This window comes from Acartia tonsa, chromosome 2 (genome assembly GCF_053477335.1).
Source record: "Acartia tonsa isolate MP-2025a chromosome 2, ASM5347733v1, whole genome shotgun sequence".
In the NCBI taxonomy this organism is placed as follows: domain Eukaryota; kingdom Metazoa; phylum Arthropoda; class Copepoda; order Calanoida; family Acartiidae; genus Acartia; species Acartia tonsa.
This window is the reverse complement of record NC_137261.1, coordinates 7,916,792-7,938,988: the sequence shown is the minus strand read 5'-3', so window position 1 is coordinate 7,938,988 and position 22,197 is coordinate 7,916,792. Positions and strand designations below refer to the sequence as shown.

Sequence of the window (22,197 nt, the reverse complement as noted above, 5' to 3'; positions counted from 1 at the left end):
GTTTAACTATTATACTATAACATTACACAATAAAGGAATCTTTTCGTATTTTATCAACATGCTGAATTAGAAGACAGTCAATAAACAAAAAAGCTTTCCAAAAGTAAGAACTTACTCTAATAGCTGCAGACTTGTTATCAAATAATTGTAGATTTGGATCTATGGCTGCGTCATTTACTGCGGATACCGCAAACCTGCTTGGTCGTCTTCCTTTAGATGCTCCATTATTCTAGAAAAGATTCATATTTAGGAAAAGATTGAAATTTAACCTACCACGTTCTTAATTTTTTTGTCCAATTTACTTGAGCTCGCGAAGAGCATAACATTTCCCGGAAGTTTGATATTAAAAACGCCTAACTGTTTGATTAATTAGGCTGAATTAAAGTTGGACACCTGGAATATTCTTACCAGGATGATAAAGGTTCTGATTTGTACTAAAAACTAACCTTCTAATTAAAAACATGGATCTTATAGGGTTACATATTATCTATTGAAATATGATGTTAGTTGTGAAGAAATAATTATGTTGCTTCTAACTTAGTTAAACTATTTTACTGATAAGGCTTCCTTTCTGATTCTTCTATACTTTTCCCAATTATCAATCTGTAGATCTTATTATCTATCAAAATTTCTTATTATCTAACTATAAATCTAATTATCTGTTAGTATATCTTATTATCTATCTACAAGTCTAGGTAACTTTCTTTTTATCTAATTATCAATTTATCCATCTATATTTCTTATTATCTAACAATAAATCTAATAATCAATCACTCTATCTTTATTATCTCAGCTGGTCTCTCAGGATATCTTTCTCTTTCTTATTCTTCTATCCTTTTTCTTTCCCCTTCCTTTTATCAATCCTAATATTTCTAATATCTATCTATATATCTCTAATTATCTCCTTGATTATGTATAATTCCATTTTTATTACCTCAGCTGCTCTGTCAGGATCTCTCTCCCTTTCTAATTCTTCTATCCTCTTTCTCTCCTCTTCCCTTCTTCTTTCTTCCTCTTCTCTTCTTCTCCTCTCAGCCTCTTCTTTCCTTCTTATTGAGGCTTCCGCTAATCTCCTAGATTTAGAATATAAGTAACAGTATGTGTGTCTGTCTGTCTAGGTGTACCGAGGAATCTCTTTAAAAGTAGAACCGATAGGTTTCTCATTTACAGTTAAGATACTCAAAGGTACCATCACATTCACAAGAGAATCGCCCTAAGAAAAAAATGACCCTCTAAAAATTTACTTTTTAAAACTAAAATCAAAAGAGGAGGGTCGACCTTCCCCTATCTTCAAGAACAAATAAAGAAAAGATAGCATATATAATTAAAGTAATTCGCAAATGTAAGTTTTAACCATTATCGTGGGTAAAAGAGAAAGAGTAAAATAACAATTTCAGGTACTATAAGCAAAGCAATTATAAAAGTATTTAGTATCATACAAAGCAGTTTGTTAAAAGGATTAAGACTGCAGAAAATTTAAAAGTCCAACGCACCAATGATTTAAACCTATTTCATGGACGTTGACAAAATTTATTTTTTTATTGTACCTGTCTTTTCCAATGTGTTTCTCAATAGCAGATATAAGTTCAAATCTCTGTACAGAACCCAAGAGAATCATCTGATTAGGATTGTCCACCAGGGGGAATCCTTTCAGTTTCTTTCCATCCTAAAATTTTAGGTTCAATGTATTGCCTTTGTCATACTATTTACGACTAAGTATCGGACTCAAAAAATAGGGGGGTAAATCGGTAGCATGATATCATTTCTTTACTTCAAATTACGTTTTTTCAGGCAACAAATTACGCGTAAATCTTTTCCGAAAATAAGCCCCCAATATCGAACTACAATATTTAATCATCGTAATTGTTTTATATGGTTTTGATAAGAAATACTAGGTATGATGTTTACTAAATAGGTACTTAAATTGTAGTTTTCAGTTTTCACAAAGCTTAATCTATCTTAACACACTCATCCTGGCATTGAAATATTCAAAAATTAAAATAAATACCTTCAGCGCCTCTTTGAGCTGTTTGTAAGTCATGCCATACCAAATATATTTGACATCCTTCACCATGAAGTTCTCAACAAATATGTTGTAGGCTCCTGTTCACACAAAGTTATCATACTCTATTTATACACTAGCGGCTACGCCCCTAGCATCTAGGTGCTCTTTAAAGGGGTAAGAAGGGAGAGAGAAGAAGCCTGAAATTTATGTTTCTTTAAAAAAAAAACTTAATCGGTTCAGTAGTTATTCAAATCTTGAGATTCAGACAAAAAAACAGGATACTAGAGGTAAAGTTAGATTCATTCCACAAATTTTGTTAAAATACCTATATCAATCAACTTAAATCTTCAATATTAACAATTTATTTGGTAAGTCATGGTAATAAAGGAAAATCATAAATAGGAAATTATAATAAGTTAGAGTGAGTTAACTTTCCTGCACTGCTGGGTATAATATCAGGCAGGTAGGGCAACTTCTTAATCAAAATAATACTGTCATAACAGGAGGGCTGCAGCATGCTCGCAACAAAGTTAGCAATGATGACCGCCACCAACACTGGCACACAGTGGGTCACCTGCCCGGTCATCTCAAACACGATGACCGATATACTGATAGTGTGGGTGACGGCACCGCTAAAAGCAGCGGCCCCAACAGTTGCGTAGCCGCCGGGAAGAATGTAGGAGATTTGGTCGCCGTATCGTACCCCGTCCGGGAACCATACATGCATTGCCTCGCCGACTAATCTACCAAAAGCTGCTCCAACCTAGATACGTATTTAAGTAATCATATATTCTCATCTAGTCAAGAATAAGACAATCCTGAGTAATAAGACAAAACGATAAAATGATTTCTTCATCAATTATTACAAACAAAATTACCCTTTAAGTAGATAATCTTTATTGAGCGTTTGGACACTGCTTGTTTGTATAACTCAATCAAGATTTTAGTAAAAGTGTCTTAAAGTTTTTAGGTCAACGAATTAGCTGACGTGTTTTTGAAAAGTTGGGAACCAGTTTAATTTAAGGTACAATATCCTCCTCTTGCATTTCATGAAAATTAAGAGGAACTAAAATTAATACATAATAATTCACGAAACCCCGAGACAACAAAAATTAGGTAACCTAAAATTTTGGGCATGGACAAGGGATCATGATTCGGGCAAACAATGACTTTGGTTATTGTTATTCAGACCCAGGTACTTTATATTTTACCCTTCCTACCAATTTCCCCTTGGTTTTATACAAAAACCAAGTTTACGTTTAAAATAAAATTATAGCCATTGATTCAATGTCTTATAGTTAAAGTGTTTTTTGGATGAAAAGAATAGTTGTAATCTTAGGATGTATTTAGGAACATTTTCATTGAGAATTCAATTAGCTCCCACAACTAATATAATGATCTTACTTTTAACAAATACTAGCGGCTACGCCCCCAAGATGCCTCTAGTGGCACTTATGTTTGGTGTTTAAAAAAATTAATACGAGTCTCTATAAAATTTCTACGATACTTTGCAATGTCATGTAGTAGTCTCTATTCGAGAAGAAAACATTTAGATTTATTGTGATATCTCTTGGGAGGGTGGTGGTACCCTCCCCCAAAATAGTTATAAACCTTCCTGGGACCTATGAGAAGCTACCCTGTTAAGGAGAACCCGATCGGTTCAGAGGTTAGCGAGATCCTTCGGTACAAACATACAAACACACAGACAAACACACAAACATCCTGTTATTTAACAAATATAACTTACAAGAAACCCAAAAAACTTAGATAAATGGTACCTTAAAAGATGGAATGAGAACACCAGTAGGTACAGGTAAGGTACTCGCCAGGATGGACAGGAAGAATGTGGATAAGATGTACACTGTCAAGTTCACAAATATACTCTAAAAAAATATATCATCAAAACTATTTTTGAAAAAGAGGACTATTTTGTTTGTTTTCTACAGCATTTCCAATGAATTTTTTGTGGTCTTTTTTTTTGACAATTTACAAAGTAAACATTAAAAGCGGTTTATTTCTTGATCATAATTTGAAGGAAAAAATTTCAGTGAAGGGGGGCTGACCTTTGATACGATCCCATAAGTGTTCAGAACATTTAGGAATATCTCTATTAGGTAAATCAGTTAAAATTAACACAAAACTCATGTAGTAAATCGAGACCCCATCAATTAAAAGATTAGAAATTTAGCTTATTTTAAAATTGAATAAAGTAGAAAACAAATATCAAAATATAAAATGAATATTATTTTTTTCCAATAAAAATTAAATATGTGTTAAAAATCTACCATTGAGTAATATGTACTATTATAATTGTGCATTTTAATCCTTAAAAAATTTAATATAAAAATAAAATCTAAAATTAATTTTGACACATTACAAAAACATTTTGCAAAATATTGTTCAATAAAACTAGATTTAAATGTTTAACGTAAATGAAAGTGATTTTATTTTTTTCTGTCAACTAATAGGAAAAATAAAATAAAGTTGTATTTTGTAATCTATGACAACAGATTTTTAAAATGAATTAAAATATATTTTTTTTCTAAGAAAGGAAAAATAAGATAAGAATTAAAATTGCAATCTAAAATGTAGCAAATATTTTTGGGGGAATTTTAATATCCACAAAACTTCGAAATGAGTTTGTATGATTATTTATGAAGTTGTCATCCTTGTTTATTTTTAAAAGCGAAGCTTTTCTATAATTAGGGTCGGTCCGTCCGTCCGTCCGTAACGGATAGCTCTTTTCGTTAATTTAGGCATGTTAGAATTGTCCTATCGATTTCAAACTTTGCATGGTGATTCCTGTAGAAGTTGGGTTCGAGTTAGAAAGCGTAGCAACCCTATAATCATTACCAAAATGTCCTTACGTCCATTTTAAACATGTTGATTTTTTTACATTCTTAACAACAAATTTGTATGTGACCTAATTATCCGATTGGTCTGATTTTTGGTATACTGATTCCTGGAACAACAAAGTACAATATTATAAGCGAAGCAACTCTATAATCAAGTCCTAAAAATGTAAGTATGTCCGTATACATTATCCTGTATCAAGCAGTTTTTCAACAAATTTACTTACAATTTTGCTTTGACTCTTATACATTTACATTCTGATTATTCAGATACGACATTATACAAGTGTGAATGTCCGTTTGTCCTACCGTTTCAGAGCTTCGCTTTTATGGATGTTGTCATGTTTGTTAACCAAAAAAAGGCTTTCTATTAAACCAAGATGAATGTATTTTTATAACTATCTATACAACTAGCTATTGATTTATTTGCCGATCTATCGAATTACAACCTTTTGTAATTCCAATTGTTCGTCCAATCTACTTACTAACCAACTGCAAAACAGATGTTTTATTTTGCTATCTATCTATCTAAATAATTAATTTATCTACCGACTATTGTAAATTAATACAGCCAATGATTCATGACTGTCCTGCTATCTTAACTATCAATTTATACAGGTATCTTTCTATCAATCATTGTGTTTGCTTATCTATCTATCCAGCTAGCTATTCTTTATACTATCTTCTAACCTTTGTATATTGATCCATTCAATGTTTTACATGGCTGTTTTCACCAGAGCTGGATCTTTAAATCATTTTAATGGTGATTTAGATCGGGGTGCGCCGAATTTCAGCCAATCACAGCGCGGGATTTTTAAAATGCCGCGCTGTGATTGGCTGAAATTTGGCGCACCCCGATCTGGTTCATCACTAAAATGATTTAAAGATCCAGCACAGGTGACATTGTGCTTGCTATCTATCTATCCAGCTAGCTATCCTTTCTATCTTCTAACCTTTGTATATTGATCCATCCAATGTTTGACATGGCTGTATTCATCTGGAGTCATATCCTCAATATCTCTTGCCCAGGTATAGTTGGAGAACAGCACCTCGATCTGCTCGTGGGTTGTTATATCTGCTGCCTAATAAATACAAATATTTTTATAAGTTTTGTATTAAGAGATAAAATCAACCTTATTCGACGTTCACTCAAAGCCCAAAAATAATGGACTTAAAAGTGTTTTAAACTGTATATAAGACATTTGCGAATATATTGATAACATTAATTTGCCTCTTAGATAGAAAAAAGTATGTTTTTTTAATATTTTTCTCTTGCTACAAATCAAATTTCAAATTTGAGTCACCAAAAATGCTAAACTAATTTTTGCTCTAGAAGAATCAATTTTTGGAGTTAGAAAGTGCTTAATACCTCATTTTAATCGCCTGGCATTGCTTTATAATATACAGGTAATGACTTGGTTTTTTATGGAACAGCTGACTAAAAAATCGAGGTTTTGTGATAAACCCACTTTTGTTGTTGCTCCATAAATGATATTTTTTTTCCTAATTTTTTTGGCTGTAAAGAAGCTTTATATATTCATATAATATCCACCTAAATTTGACTTTTGATATTTTATTTATAACATCACCAGAGGGAATTGAATTTTGGAAAAAAAGTATCAATTTATATTTTACACTGCTATGCATTGTTCTTGTTCTTGTTTCTAAAAAAAATTTATATTATAAAAAAGAGAATTATTTAACGCTTCTATAGGTATGTTTATCATTTTTCTAGGCTAAATATAACTATAATTACATAATTTTAAAGTTAGACATCTTAACATATTAACACAATTATTGAATCAGTCTGTATTATTAGGCTGGCAACCCTTAAAACAGCTGCATTTCATTATCCTATTATATATAGTAATTAATATATGTATAAACACACTTAATTTTTTAACTTTTTATTGATGGAATACATATGTTTCTCTATAAAAATAGATCATCAGTTCCAATTAAGATGTATAAAATAAGAGTTAAAAAAAATATATATATATATGTCAATGCATTTTGAATCCTTTTAAAAGACTAAATAAGAAAGAAGTGTTGGAAAATTGTGCCCCCTGCGGGGTTTTTTACTGCTTATATCCTCTTAGGGTTGGGGGGGAATTAGCATCTTTATATAAAAAGGGGGAGGTGTTTGAAGAGAATCTTTAAAGAGAAAAAAATAGGTCATATTTTATCATTTGCAGTTTTACAAATTAATACATATTATATAAAGCTTTTTTGTCTGTAGCTTAAGATTTCGGTAAAGTATAAGGCTATTTTACTAATTTTCTTACTCCTTTAATTACAGAGCTCCTAGATGCTTGGAGCGCAGCTGCTAGTAAATAAACAAAGTAAAATGATTCCTGAATAATTGATTTACAATTTTAAAAAGCAAAACATTTTACAATTAGGATGTGTATATCCACGCCATGGTTAGCTCTTTTTGTTAATTCAGGCGTGTTAGAATTAATCTTAAATGTTGGAAGATGATTTTTGTAGCAGTAAGGTACTTAGCAACTTTATAATCATTACTTTATGTAAAGGGATGTCCCGGTGGGGGGGGGGGTTAGGGGGTTAAGGGTTATTAATTAATTTGGGGCGACCCCATAATTTTTAATCAGGGATTGAATACTTTGATATCTTGCATAATTTTATCAACTTTTATTGAGATTTACTTATTGGGGTTCTACCTCAAACATAGGAGTCCCAAATGTCGGAGTGGACAAATGCAGGAGTCCCAAACATCGGAGTAGACAAACGTAAGAATGGGACAAACGTCAGAGTGGACAAACATCAAGGTGGACAAACGTTGGAGTGGAAAACATTGGAGTGGATATTGCTTAAATAAAACCTAGTAGTGTCAACTATTTTAATAATATTACAATTTTGAAATTTTTTATACCCTTGTCTACAAAATAATGACTATGGCTGCAGCGCTCAGCCCCCTAGCCTATATCCTAACCTAACCTAACTAAGAAAAGTAACAGGACGGAGGTAGGGGGGGCTGTGTTTGTATAAAAAAAATTCAAAATTGAAAAAAAAGTTTGGGACTCCTGTGTTTGTCCACTCCGATGTTTGTCCCAAAAATCCTGCGTTTGTCCACTCCAACGTTTGTCCCACTCCTGCGTTTGTTCCACTCTGACGTTTGGGACTCAAGCATTTGTCCCTCCAATGTTTTTCCACTCCTACATTTGGCATGGAACCGATTATTGGTTGGGGTGCTAGTTTGATTCCTAGATTTGTAAGTTTTAAGGATTTTCTTTACTCCTATTAAAAAAATTTAAAAGGCTGGTTTTATACCCCCCATAATATATTACGGGGGGTGATTACCCCCATCCCTAAAAAAAATTACCCTTTTACAAGCACCTCCCCCTGGATATTCCTGCACTCCCCCTTGTAGTGACTAGGCCAACTTTATGGTCTCTGGTTTCAGGAAGCCCATTCAATTATGAGAAGTTCACATTATAAGAGCACTCTTATAGCATCCTCTCTATTAGCATTACATGTGTAATGCATTATAGACAGACAAATAGATATTGTGAGGGATCCTACACTTTATAACACCTTGTTTTGCATGGTAAAAATTGTTCCAATAGTTCTTGATATTGATATTTTATTTAAAAATTACAATAACTTGAATATAATGATGTTTAAAAAATGCTGAAATTATAGTTATATTTAGACTAGAAAAATGATTAACATACCTATAGAAGCATTAAATAATTCTCTTTTTAATTATAAAGATATTTTTTAGAAACAAGAACAAGAACAATGCATAGCAGTGTAAAATATAAATTGATATTTTTTTCAAAATTCCAAAACTATCCAGGGTCCTATAAGAAGCATTCATAAAACACAGAACTCAATAGGTACTGTAATGGTCGAAATCTTAAGCTGAAGACAAAAAAGATTACTACTTTATATAATAGGATAATGAAATGCAGCTGTTTTAAGAATTGCCAGCTTAATAATACAGACCGATTCAATAATTGTGTTAATATGTTATGATGTCTAACTTTAAAACGGTGTAATTATAGTTATATTTAGCCTAGAAAAATGATAAACATACCTATAGAAGCGTTAAATAATTCTCTTTTTAATAATATAAATTTTTTTTAGAAACAAGAACAAGAACAATGCATAGCAGTGTAAAATATAAATTGATACTTTTTTTCCAAAATTCAATTCCCTCTGGTGATGTTATAAATAAAATATCAAAAGTCAAATTTAGGTGGATGTTATATGAATATATAAAGCTTCTTTACAGCCAAAAAAATTAGGAAAAAAAATATCATTTATGGAGCAACAACAAAAGTGGGTTTATCACAAAACCTCGATTTTTTAGTCAGCTGTTCCATAAAAAACCAAGTCATTACCTGTACATTATAAAGCAATGCCAGGCGATTAAAATGAGGTATTAAGCACTTTCTAACTCCAAAAATTGATTCTTCTAGAGCAAAAATTAGTTTAGCATTTTTGGTGACTCAAATTTGAAATTTGATTTGTAGCAAGAGAAAAATATTAAAAAAAACATACTTTTTTCTATCTAAGAGGCAAATTAATGGTATCAATATATTCGCAAATGTCTTATATACAGTTTAATACACTTTTAAGTCCATTATTTTTGGGCTTTGAGTGAACGTCGAATAAGGTTGATTTTATCTCTTAATTTTTTTTATTTGTGAAATGTAAGTTAGGTTTCTGGGTTAAGTCCTCTTCTTGGCTAATTGAAAGCATAAAACCTGCCTAACTGTAATCCCTATAAAATATAGACCTAACCTAACAATAACTTAGGGATCGGCAGCCGCGCATAAGCCTCTTATTTGAACTAACAAGTGAAACAAAATAATTTTATCGAAAAGATGGATTGTCTGTTTAGGAACAGGTTTAGACAACCAGCTTTATTTCAATTTATAATATGAAGATTTCACTGGAGCTTATTCGCGGCTGCCGAGCCCTGTCATGATAACCTATGGCTATAAATTTAATTGGAGTACACTTGTATGGGAGCAATTGAAAGTTTATCATCCACACAACTTGTGTCTATATAAATATCAAACTAAATGAATTTTGTATTTTAAATTTTTTGCTGAAAAAATGCCTAAATGCTAATCAGATTATGTACAAAATGAAAAATTGGAAACATTCCTTCTATTTAATTTCCTCCCTTGTGTTAATTTGAAACCTACCCGAGACAGAATATAACAACGAAGAATCAGTGGGAAAAATAATATTAAGATGACTGTTTCTATCTTTTTCCGCTTTATTTTACACGTCCCAAATCCTAACATCTTATTCTTCAAATATTATATTACTAAAGAAACAATAAGAGGAGAGGTGGGAGTCATTGTATCGTTCACTTTAAATATTACGGATTCTACCGAGATTTTTTTTTGAAAGAAAAAGCAAATGTTTACACTTGTCAAACTAAAGAAAAAAATAATTTGCAACAATGAAAGGAGAAAAACTTTAATTTAGATAAAATCTTATTTTTGAAACATTTCATTTGCATATATTATTTAGTAACTTTTTAAACATTTTATTGTATTAGCATCAAATGATAAAAATCCTTTGAATAGTGGCTTTAAGTTGATGTTTGTATTCATAAGTAATTAAAAAAAAAAATGAAAAATGTGGTGCGGTAGTAATGGATGTTAATACAATATAAACCTAAGCTGGAACATGCCTGGACCTACAGGAAATATAAACATTACCCGGAACATGCCTGGACCTGCAGGAAATATAAACAACACCTGGAACATACCTGGACCTGAAGGAAATATAAACATTACCTGGAACATGCCTGGACCTGCAGGAAATATAAACATTACCTGGAACATGCCTGGACCTGCAGGAATTATAAACATTACCTGGAACATGCCTGGACCTGCAGGAAATATAAACATTACCTGGAACATGCCTGGACCTACAGGAAATATAAACCTTATCTGGAACATGCCTGGACCTGCAGGAAATATAAACATTACCTGGAACATGCCTGGACCTGAATAAAATATAAACCTTACCTGGAGCATGCCTGGACCTGCAAGAAATATAAACCTTACCTGGAACATACCTGGACCTGCAGGAAATATAAACATTACCTGGAACATGCCTGGACCTGCAGGAAATATAAACATTACCTGGAACATGCCTGGACCAACAGGAAATATAAACATTACCTGGAACATGCCTGGACGTGCAGGAAATATAAACATTACCTGGAACATGCCTGGACCTGCAGGAAATATAAACATTACCTGGAACATGCCTGGACCTGCAGGAAATATAAACATTACCTGGAACATGCCTGGACCTACAGGAAATATAAACCTTACCTGGAACATGCCAGGACCTGCAGGAAAGGAAAGACTTGAGATCAGGAATGAGATAAAGAATGGATAGATGAATCTAAAGAAAAAAAATAATAAATGTTTACTGAAGGATCTTGCTAACCACCGAACCGATATGGTTCTTGATAACAAAATAAATATCATCTCATAGGTCGTTGGAACATTTATAAGTATTTTTGGGGTGGGTTTCACAACCATCCCAAGAGAAATCGCCCTTGAAATAAAACTTAATTGCCCCTAGAGAGGTCTCTAGGGTTTAATAAATTAACAGTAGCTCATTTAATTGAAAATGTTCCTATGTACAATTTACCTGTTTTTCTGTAAAAATTTGTTAAGACGCTTATTTCCTCTCATCCAAAGAACATAACGTCTATGTAGGTACACATACAGAGCTCCACCTAAAATGGATAAATTCTCACAAACAATTTCCTTTTTTTAATAGAATAATTGTTTTATTAAGATAAGTTAATAGGTAGTTGTTGAAAGCATCGTAATATAGACAGCTTTCCGCAGATATTAAAATTAAAAATTTTAAGATAAAAACCAGTTGTACTAGCCCCAAGGGGCCGAAGACCCGGTCTTACAAAACTGGTATTAATATTTATTTTAACATTTATGGAAAATCTTCTGTAATACAATGCTATACTTGATTTTTCAGTATGACTGACAACCGGCTCTAATCCAGTGGATATTGATCGGTTTTGAAGCCACACTGGAAAACATTTAATGAAAGAGGTTTTTACAGGGAGTATTTAAGGCGCCTACATAAATTAACACGACCATTTCCGCCTTCCCTATTAATGTAATCTATCTGAGACAAAATTTCACACTTGAGAATTTAAAGTAGTATTATCTATCATCTATATTCTTATCCCCGTATCCCTGCATAAAAAAAAGAATATTTTCTTTCTTACTGCAACTAAATGACATTAAATTGTGGTGTTGTGGTTATTTTTATTTATTTTAAAATGCATTGATAAAAACTTTGTTTTTATTTTCATTTAATTTTTACCACAAGTGTTATGATTAATAATAAATTCATTCTTTGTTGTAACTATGGTAAAAAACAGACAACAATTTTTGCGTTATAAAACTATGTTGAGTCGTTTAGTTTCTCTTTTATATAAATGTAAAAGAAGAGAAAGGTGCATGGGCTACATGTAACTCTACCCAAAGAGAGGGGACTATATCTCGATATTGTATTAGGTTTTTGAAATCAGCTAATGGCGTCGGAAATATAAACACATCCGAGTCCCTGCAAAGTTTGCTAGCAGACGAACAAGGTCTTCTTCAAAGTTGTCTGGTTTATATTTCTTTACTTAGACATTTTTTTTATTTAATGATGTACACCTTTTTATATGTTTAATAATGCTTAAATAAATGTAAATCCTTTTTAAATATTTACAAACCAAATTGAAGCGTAGTATCTGTATAACTATTTATTACCTACGCCACAGGCGACACCAATGAGAGCAAAGAGAATAAGTTCTTGTGGGTCATAGGGGAAATCCATCTTAAAGCCAGTTCTGAAATAATACAAAAAAATATATTATATTTAATAAAAATAAATGATCTCACTGCTAAAGAGGTCTGTATGCTGTAAAACCTCGGTAAATCCTGAAGTTACGACTTTTAAATTCCAATTTTAAATAGAAACATCGCATCGTATTTTCCTTTGATATAAAAATATACTATTATAAGATTTAAACCAGTTTTTTTAGCCCCGAGACACCGAAGACACGGGCTAAAAAACTGATTTTAATCGTATGATTGTAGATATTTTATATATTCGTAGAAAACAGGACATAATAAGATGCTATGCATAATTTTCAGTATAGCTAAGAACCGATTCTAATCAAACGGATATTAATCGGTTTCAAAGCGATACTGAGAAGCATTTTCTACCTGAAAACTGCAACGATAGTTTCCTCGTCCTCGAACCAAATTGACAATAATCTAAATTAAAAGAAAAAATATAATTTTGGGGGACAAAATCATTGACGAAATATTTATGTACAAGTATTTTTAGGGATGGCAATCCGTCAAATTTTTGGACCGGATTCGGATTCTTACAAGAATCCGTCAAAAAAATGGCGGATTCCGGATTCGGATTCCGGATTCTAGCAATATTTTAAAATATTTTAAAAATTAAGTGCTACATATGTCCTAAAAAAATAATGTTCTTGGTGTTCGCTAAAATTCACTTCCGTGAATCGAACCAGATTTTAAAAGATTTTATAAATAATGATGATAATCTTTGCATTTAAAAAGCGGGAGTTGAAAGAAAAAACTCAAGACGCTAATTGTAGCCCACCAATTAAGAATCCGAATCCGCTATTAAAAAACGGATTCCGGATTCGGATTCCAAAATTGACCAAAAATTGGGCGGATTCCGGATTCCGGTTCCCGGAATCGGATACGGATTGCCAACTCTATTCATAAATGTAGATTATTGGTTGAAAACATTGAATACCGTCAATCAACCAATTAAAATTCAATAAAAGAACCAAAAGACTTAAGAGCCTATGAATAATATAGCTTGGTATATTACCTAAAAACTACAGCACCACACACTGCAGCGAAAAATCCTCTCCAATAATTTCTCACAGCAAAATAAACACTCGTTACCTAAAATAAGTAATAAGAATTGGATAATGGAAAGAAAACGAAGTAGAGGGTTTCGTCGTATTTTCATAGAAGCTTTTATTCAATTTCTAGAGTGCTCTAACACTGCGGGGCCAAATTCCTAACCCTGTGAGGCAATCATTAATAGTTACCTAACCTAATTTAAAATATCCTTCCTAATCAAAAGCTACTGTGAAAATACGACGAAACACTATTTTTTTCTTCTTTTTATGCTCCAAGAATTAAACTATTGCTTGGGTGGAAGTTAATCTTATGGAATGGAAACAAAAAGTTGCATACACCTTTTTCCAAGATGATCAGGGATGTATTTTAGTAGTGTTATCAGAATTCTTTATCTTGTTTTGTCTAAAAAGCAATTTACCTCGATACTAAAAAGCACCCCACCAATGGGTGATCCAAAGCAGCAAGCCACACCAACAGCGCACGCAGCCGCCAACATCTCTGAGTTTCGGGACTCGTTCGCATAAATACCCTGACAATTTTTAAAATAATTGTAAAATAATCAAAATAAAATTTGTATATGTCATTTATTTATGTATTTTTTACTTTAAAAATGTGTTTGATTAGATTGCAATTACAATTTATAATTATTAGGTGAGGTAATAAAATAAAATACATATAATTTATTTATTATTTCTACCAAAAGTGAGGTAAGTAATACCCAGTGAAGCGGTAATAGAGTTATTAGGTCATAATAAGGGGGGGGGGGGAAGTTTGTACAGTTATAGGAAATGAAATTCAGTGTAAAAGTTTGGGAGGGCCGTGTGGGCTTGTTTTTATAGTTATCAACCTAATTCTTTTTGTAAAGTCTCTTATATGACTGGATGTACACATAAAACTTTGAAAATTGAATTTCGGCACTTTCCTTCTTGGGGCTTGTGGAGCACAAAACCCCCCCAAACACTAAAAATATGAGTTCTGCGCTTATTTTTAAAGATACCAACCTGATTTTTTTAAAATAATACTTTTTTAACATAACTGAATCAACGAAACATTACAGATTTCATTTTGGGACTTTCCTTCTTGGGGCTTGTGGAGCACAAAAACCCCCCAAACACTAAAAATATGAGTTCTAAGCTTATTTTAAAATATATCAACCTGATTTTTTTAAATAATACTTTTTTAACATAACCTAATCAACGAACCATTACAGATTTCATTTGGGACTTTCCTTCTAGGAGTTTGTGGAGCAAAAGACCCACAAAACACTAAAAATAAGAGTTCTAAGCTTATTTTTAAAGATATCAACCAGATTGTTTTAATAATACTTTTTTTAACATAACCGTATCAACAAACCATTACAGATTTCATATTGGGACTTATTTTTAAAGACACCAACCTGATTTTTTTTAAATCATACTTTTTTTAACATAACTGAATCAACGAACCATTACAGGTTTCATTTTGGGACTTTCCTTCTTGGGGCTTGTGGAGCACAAAAACACCCCAAACACTAAAAATATGAGTTCTGAGCTTATTTTTAAAGATATCAACCTTATTTTTTAAAATAATACTTTTTTAACCCCTTTTTAACCGAATCAACGAACCATTACAGATTTCATATTGGGACTTTCCTTCTAGGGGCTTGTGGAGCAAAAGATCCCCCCAAAAAACTAAAAATATGAGTTCTAAGCTTATTTTAAAATATATCAACCTGATTTTTTTAAATAATACTTTTTTAACATAACCGAATCAACGAACCATTACAGATTTCATTTGGGACTTTCCTTCTAGGAGTTTGTGGAGCAAAAGACCCCCAAAACACTAAAAATAAGAGTTCTAAGCTTATTTTTAAAGATATCAACCAGATTGTTTTAATAATACTTTTTTTAACATAACCGAATCAACAAACCATTACAGATTTCATATTGGGACTTTCCTTCTAGGGGCTTGTGGAGCAAAAGATCCCCCAAAAAAACTAAAAATATGAGTTCTGAGCTTATTTTAAAGATGTCAACCTGATTTTTTTTTAAAGAAAACTTTCTTAACATAACTGAATTAAGGAACCATTACAGATTTCATTTTGGACTTTCCTTCTTGGGGCTTGTGGAGCACAAAAAAACCCCAAACGCTAAAAATATGAGTTCTGAGCTTATTTTTAAAGATACCAACCTGATTTTTTAAAATAATACTTTTTTAACATAACCGAATCAACGAACCATTACAGTTTTTATTTTGGGACTTTCATTCTTGTGATTTGTGGAGCAAAAGACCCCCTAAAAACTAAAAGTATGAGTTCTGAGCTTATTTTTAAATATATCAACCTGATTTTTTTAAAATAATACTTTTTGGGGGTCTTTTGTCCCACTAGCTTCTAGAAGGATAGTCCCTAAATGAAATCTGTAAAAGTTACCAAGTTCAGTTATGTTAAAAAGTGTTCTTAAAAAATCAGGTTGATATCTTTAAAAATAAGGTCAGAACTAATAATTTTAGTGTTTTGTGGTTCTTTTGCTCCAGAAGCCCTTAGAAGAAAAGTCCCATTTTTAGTGTTTTGGGGGTCTTTTGACCCAGTAGACCCTAGAAGGAAATCTATAATGGTTTCTTAGTTTGGTTATGTTAAAGAAGTATTATTTTAAAAAATCAGGTTGATGTTCAAGTTCAGTTATGTTAAAAAGTGTTCTTAAAAAAATCAGGTTGATATCTTTAAAAATAAGGTCAGAACTAATATTTTTAGTGTTTTGTGGTTCTTTTGCTCCAAAAGCCCCTAGAAGGAAAGTCCCAAAATGTAATCTGTAATAGTTCTCTAGTTTGGTTATGTTCAAAAAGATTCCTTAAAAAAATCAGGTTGATATCTTTAAAAATAAGCACAGAACTCATATTTTTAGTGTTTTTGGGGGTCTTTTGCTTCACAAGCCCTTGATGGAAAGTCCTAAAATTAAATCTGTAATGGTTCCTTAGTTCAGTTATGTTAAAAAAGTTTCCATAAAAAAAATCAGGTTGATATCTTTAAAAATAAGATCAGAACTCAAATTTTTAGTGTTTTGGGGGGTCTTTTGCTCCACAAGCCTCTAGAAGGAAAGTCCCAAAATGAAATCTATAATGGTTTGTTGATTCAGTTATGTTAAAAAAGTATTATTTTTAAAAAATCAGGTTGGTATCTTTAAAAATAAGCTCAGAACTCATATTTTTAGTGTTTGGGGGGTTTTTGTGCTCCACAAGCCCTAAGAAGGAAAGTCCCAAAATGAAATCTGTAATGGTTCGTTGATTAGGTTATGTTAAAAAAGTATTATTTTAAAAAAATCAGGTTGATATCTTTAAGAATAAGCTCAGAACGCATATTTTTAGTTTTTGGGGGTCTTTTGCTCCACAAGCTCCTAGATGGAAAGTCCCAAAATGAAATCTGTAATGGTTCGTTGATTCAGTTATGTTAAAAAAGTATTATTTAAAAAAAATCAGGTTGGTATCTTTAAAAATAAGCTCAGAACTCATATTTTTAGCGTTTGGGGGGTTTTTGTGCTCCACAAGCCCCGTGAAGGAAAGTGCCGAAATTCAATTTTAAAAGTTTTATGTGTACATCCAGTCATATAAGAGAGCCTACAAAAAGAATTAGGTTGATAACTATAAAAACAAGCCCACACGGCCCTCCCAAACTTTTATACTGAATTTCATTTCCTATAACTGTACAAACTTCCCCCCCTTTAGTTCTAATATTTATTTCATTTGGTTCCAAATCAAACAAGAATATATATTTCAATGATTTGTAATTACAAAAAAAATGAAATTTAAAAAAAAACTGTTAAATGAAAGGTAACAAAAAGCCTACCTGAAAAGAAGTCACTAGTTTAGTAAGTAGAGTGGCAACAATACTGGCAATGTGTACGAATGGACCCTCTTTACCAAGTGGCATGCCAGACCCTAAGGTTGCCGTCAGACCGACCACCTTTGCTATCAGCGTCCTAAAATAATTTTTTAATAGTTATTTATCGCATCGTATTATAGACAGCTTTCCGTGGAGATAAAAATTGAACAAAATAAAAGATGAAAACCTGTTTTGCTAGACCCAATGAGCCGAGGGCCGTGCTAAAAAATAGTATTAATTTTATTACATTTATTTTAATATTTATGGAAAATGTGTAATCTAAAAGCTTGTCACGCGTTTTTTATTTTATGTTTTGTTGGGGAAGTATCTTCAATTACTTTTATTCACAGATAAGACAATGGACGATTATTTGATTTCCATCCCAAAGGCAGATAAACGAAATAACCCTCCAATATAATAAAATTAAAATATTGATACTGCTAGCTTGAACCAACCAACCAAGATTTAATACAAGTACCCAATATGTTCAAAAGGTTAGACTTTTATTAATAACTGTCAAATTGGCGCCTTTTCAGTGTTATGATTTTCTAATTACTGCTAGGTTAGGCTATGACCATTTTTTAATAAATGCGTGGACAGCGGAAAAGCTGAGTTCTTGAAGATATATAAGTTAAAGTCGGACATATTCATATGCGACAAAAAAAATATAATTTAAAAACAGACAAGGAGAAGTAGGAAGTTATTAAAGGAGAAAAATGATAGTTATGTTTTGTCCAAACATATTCCTATTTAGCAGTGTCACTAATCGACATTCAAACACACATATATATATAAATATTGCACCAGATGTAGATCGAAAAAGAAAAAGTAAGTGTTTTTTAAGCTAAGGTAATTTTCATTTTTAATGTTCCTTTTTTTATTTTTTTTTTAAATCAGGGCTTGGCAGTTGAGCGTCAAAAATGAGAGGAGAGGGAGTCTCTGTGCTCATTAGGCAATTTGAGGGAAAGTATGGAAATTTTAAATCGACTGGACAAAAGTTCTACGCATCTAAAGTACTTGTTTTGGTTGGTCTGCTAAGTTAACTTAATAATACACACCTAAGGTAAAGAAAATAAACAAAGAAGCATTTACACAATTTTGTCTCTAGGTGACAAGAACAAGATTGTTAGATATACATAATAACGAAGCTAGGGATATAAACAAATAATATACGTTAATTACAGTTCAGTGATGCAAGTTGTAAGTAGTTGTTGAATACAATAAGTATCATATTGTAAATATATAGCATAAAATATTGCACACAAAAGACGAAAATACATCCAAAGTTAAAATAAATCTTGCAACCCTCATTTGTTTGGATAGCAACTTAAAGGACCATCAATTTGAATAAATATTTTTTTACTTAATGAATATTTTAATATAAAAATATTGATTTGTACTAGGGTACACAATACACATGGACATAATCTTAATGTTTACTATTCTACTACACCTAGTAGTGTGCAACTATGCGAGCATTCCACACTGACAGACGGACAGACGGACAAACAGACATACAGACGGATATAAACAAAAAAGACATTAGCACATAGACCTACAAATTTCTTACCCTGATTTTTATCTGTTAGATCTTTAGTTGTGTAATTTTAGGGGTAGAATTTACTTTACAGAGCATTTTATAAAGTCGTTTTAATTTCAACAAGTAAATGAAATAACTTTTTCTTGTATAACTATTTTAAATCAAATAAAGTAAAACAGAAGGTAAAATTTTTAAATTGTATTATAAAGGAAGAACAGTTTTTAAAACTGGATATAAGATTACTAAATCCATTTGCATTGATAAGCAAAGGATTAATACATACAGAATATATATCTTTAAAAAGATTTACAAGAAACAGTAAAATCTACCTAAACTGTAATTTTTTCAGATAAGTTTCCAAGGGTGTAATTGCATACAATTTGACTTTAGAGCGACATTTGATATTTGTTTATCAAACACAAAACTAAATATTTGACAGTTCAACGTGTAAGTTGTTGAAAAGTAGTTTTCTCATAAAAAGAAAAGATACATTATAAAGTAAGTTTTTGCATGACAGCTAACTTTTTTTTTAATCAAAGCCATCGAGACATAACTTGAGTGTAAACTTAAACGTGCTGGATTCGTTCTATTGAATCCAAACCTTGGACAACGATTCCTGCAATAATAGGGCATATTTTTTTTAATGAACAAAATTTGATATGCAATTCTACCTGTATGACACTATATATTCAGAAGGTTTTTTGAGTTCAGCTACTATATTCAATTGTTTTTCTTAATAAAACATTGTTTGACAAAAAAAGTTTAAAGAATTTTTTAAATTAAGGATAAAATATCTATCAGCTGTTTTGTAAATTTGAGAAGAAAACAAATGAGTGACATAAAAATGTAAAATTTAAGACAAAAACTCAATGGCCCATATCAACTTATTTCAGCTTCTTTTTCTACATAGATGGATTGACCTTCTAAAATCTTAAAGTATTATTTACGTATTTTTTATACCAAAAATATTTATGAATTTTTCATCAAAACATAGGTACAAAATTAAGAAAAGTTTAATTTAAAAAAAAAATTTAATTATATGATTAAAAAAGTGTTTTAATGTATCATATTAACTACTAACTTTGGGCCACTTCATTCTTGTAAAAGAGTAACAATATGTTTGTTTGCGTGGTGAAGATTTCAATAACCACTGAACCAATATGGTTCTCCATTGCTGTTAAGCTTCTTAAATGTCGATGGAAGATTTATAACTATTTTACCAAAAGAAATCGTCCCAAAAAAATGCAATCCATCAAAAAAATCAAAGTTTTAGTTTAGTAGTGGAGGGTAAGCCCCCCCCCCCCCCCAGGCCCCCCTAGTAAAAAAATGAATTAATTTTTATATATTAGCTGTATATAATATGTACAAAGTAGGAATTGTTTTGTCCCAAATTTAAAAAGAAAACAAAACCTAGGAATTGTTATTTTCCTTGCCCAAGAATTATACACATTTTTTGTGACGCAAAGCCTCTCTATAATTAGATTATTTAAATACTAAAAAGATGTATGATTTTGTGTAACGGTCAATCTACTATTTCTAAGAGCTTAATATTGGTCATGTTTAAGCCACTTTGGGGAGTGGGTTATTTGAAAGAGAAAACAGTAACATTTATTCCTTATAATATTTTACTCCTTTTTAAAATGCCACAAGTACCAACAAGTAGGAAGGGGACACTGAACTCTCAACAGTAGGATTTTAAATCCATGGACCCTTTTAATACATCATTATTGGGTTGTCCAGTAATTCAAATCATAATTGGGGGTCTATATCATTTTATGTTCCATCTTAATAATCTTTAGTAATGCATATAATAATAACCCAATGTTCAAGATTTCGAGTAAATGCTTTAGCTACGATCTTTTGGATGAGGAATATTGTTGTTATTGAAGAATAAAGAAATTCTATACCTTTCTTGTCCCCTGGACAAGGAAACAAAATGGACCAAACTAATAATTTAAATACTAAGGCGAATATATATTTAAATACATAGGTTCCAATCTCGGCCAAATAACGTAATAATTGAAAATGTTAAAAATCGTATTTAAAATACAAGTAAGGAAAAGGCCTTGCTTTAAAAAAGTCGCAACCACAGGATTAGGAGTCGATATAAATGGTTAAAAACAAGAGTTCTGTGATTTTCAGGAAAGATTTAAAAGTAAAATACTAGCTTTCATAAGGTGTAATTAATTCAATATAGCGAACCTTGTAATGATTGCTCAAAATTATTCAAGTTTAATGGGGTAATAGTGTTCAATTTAAACACAAATTAAACTATTTCTTTTTAAGGTTTTATAAGATCTTTAAAAGAATTAGAACTATGCTATTGTTAATTGGGATTAGAAATAAATAATTTAGACCATCTCAATTCAACATATTAAACCCTATAATATATAGTAGTAATGTTTTATTGTCTTAAGCTAAAGTTTGGCACTCAGGGAATATTTCAAATGTCCTGGGGTGTTTTAGGCGATTTTTCTGACCTTCAACGCTTTCCCCTAGAGGCTAGGGCGAACCAATGAATTTTAAAAATGGTGGTTGAAAACAACTAAAAGCAGCAAAAAAAAACCGCTGCACTGGAGCAAATATAACAAACATTTTAAAAATTCGTACTTAAATTAGCATTAACATCAAGTATTTTTATTTTATGCAAATGAATCATAAAAAAAATAATCTGATTTGATATTACCAATTTACACCAGATTTATTAGGTTTGGCGTTTCATTTTGTAATCAATAATAATTCATTTCATTTGAAAAAAATTTGTTTGATTAAGTTTACTATGACAGTAAAAATGTGCATAATAAAAATATTATTTAAACTTTTTTTACCATATTGACTTCTTAAATTTGTTGTCATGAAATGTTAATATTCTCGACAACTAGACGAACTAACAGACATGACTTGTATAAAAGAACCCACCGTAACCTAAACACAAACAGCACAATAGACAAAATTCACAAAAAAAAATAGTTACACATTGCAAAATAGGAATTTGAGATTAGTAATTCTGC

General features: G+C 31.4%; 1 protein-coding gene across 9 annotated transcripts in view; it reads right to left on the bottom strand.

Moving 5' to 3' along the window:
* ClC-a (chloride channel protein 2) overlaps positions 1 to 22,197 on the bottom strand; it is a 114,361-nt gene that overhangs the window by 10,721 nt on the left and 81,443 nt on the right. For 6 of the 9 annotated variants that reach the window (XR_013873773.1, XR_013873762.1, XR_013873777.1 and 3 more), the window contains exons 9-23: positions 17,611 to 17,743; positions 14,209 to 14,319; positions 13,753 to 13,829; positions 13,107 to 13,157; positions 12,648 to 12,727; positions 11,512 to 11,599; positions 11,204 to 11,259; positions 10,953 to 10,969; positions 5,811 to 5,939; positions 3,784 to 3,888; positions 2,444 to 2,768; positions 2,009 to 2,106; positions 1,548 to 1,666; positions 935 to 1,073; positions 116 to 229 (exon numbers count right to left, since the gene is read on the bottom strand). Coding sequence is in view for 5 of the 9 variants with exons in the window: in XM_080181325.1 (XP_080037451.1) it covers positions 116 to 229; positions 935 to 1,073; positions 1,548 to 1,666; positions 2,009 to 2,106; positions 2,444 to 2,768; positions 3,784 to 3,888; positions 5,811 to 5,939; positions 10,953 to 10,969; positions 11,204 to 11,259; positions 11,512 to 11,599; positions 12,648 to 12,727; positions 13,107 to 13,157; positions 13,753 to 13,829; positions 14,209 to 14,319; positions 17,611 to 17,743 (1,642 nt within the window). In the remaining 4 variants the exon portion in view is untranslated. Of the gene's footprint in view, positions 1 to 115; positions 230 to 934; positions 1,074 to 1,547; positions 1,667 to 2,008; positions 2,107 to 2,443; positions 2,769 to 3,783; positions 3,889 to 5,810; positions 5,940 to 10,718; positions 10,736 to 10,835; positions 10,853 to 10,952; positions 10,970 to 11,186; positions 11,260 to 11,511; positions 11,600 to 12,647; positions 12,728 to 13,106; positions 13,158 to 13,752; positions 13,830 to 14,208; positions 14,320 to 17,610; positions 17,744 to 22,197 lie in introns of all 9 variants that reach the window. The other 3 variants (XM_080145302.1, XM_080145289.1, XM_080145294.1) reach the window with 3 other exon arrangements.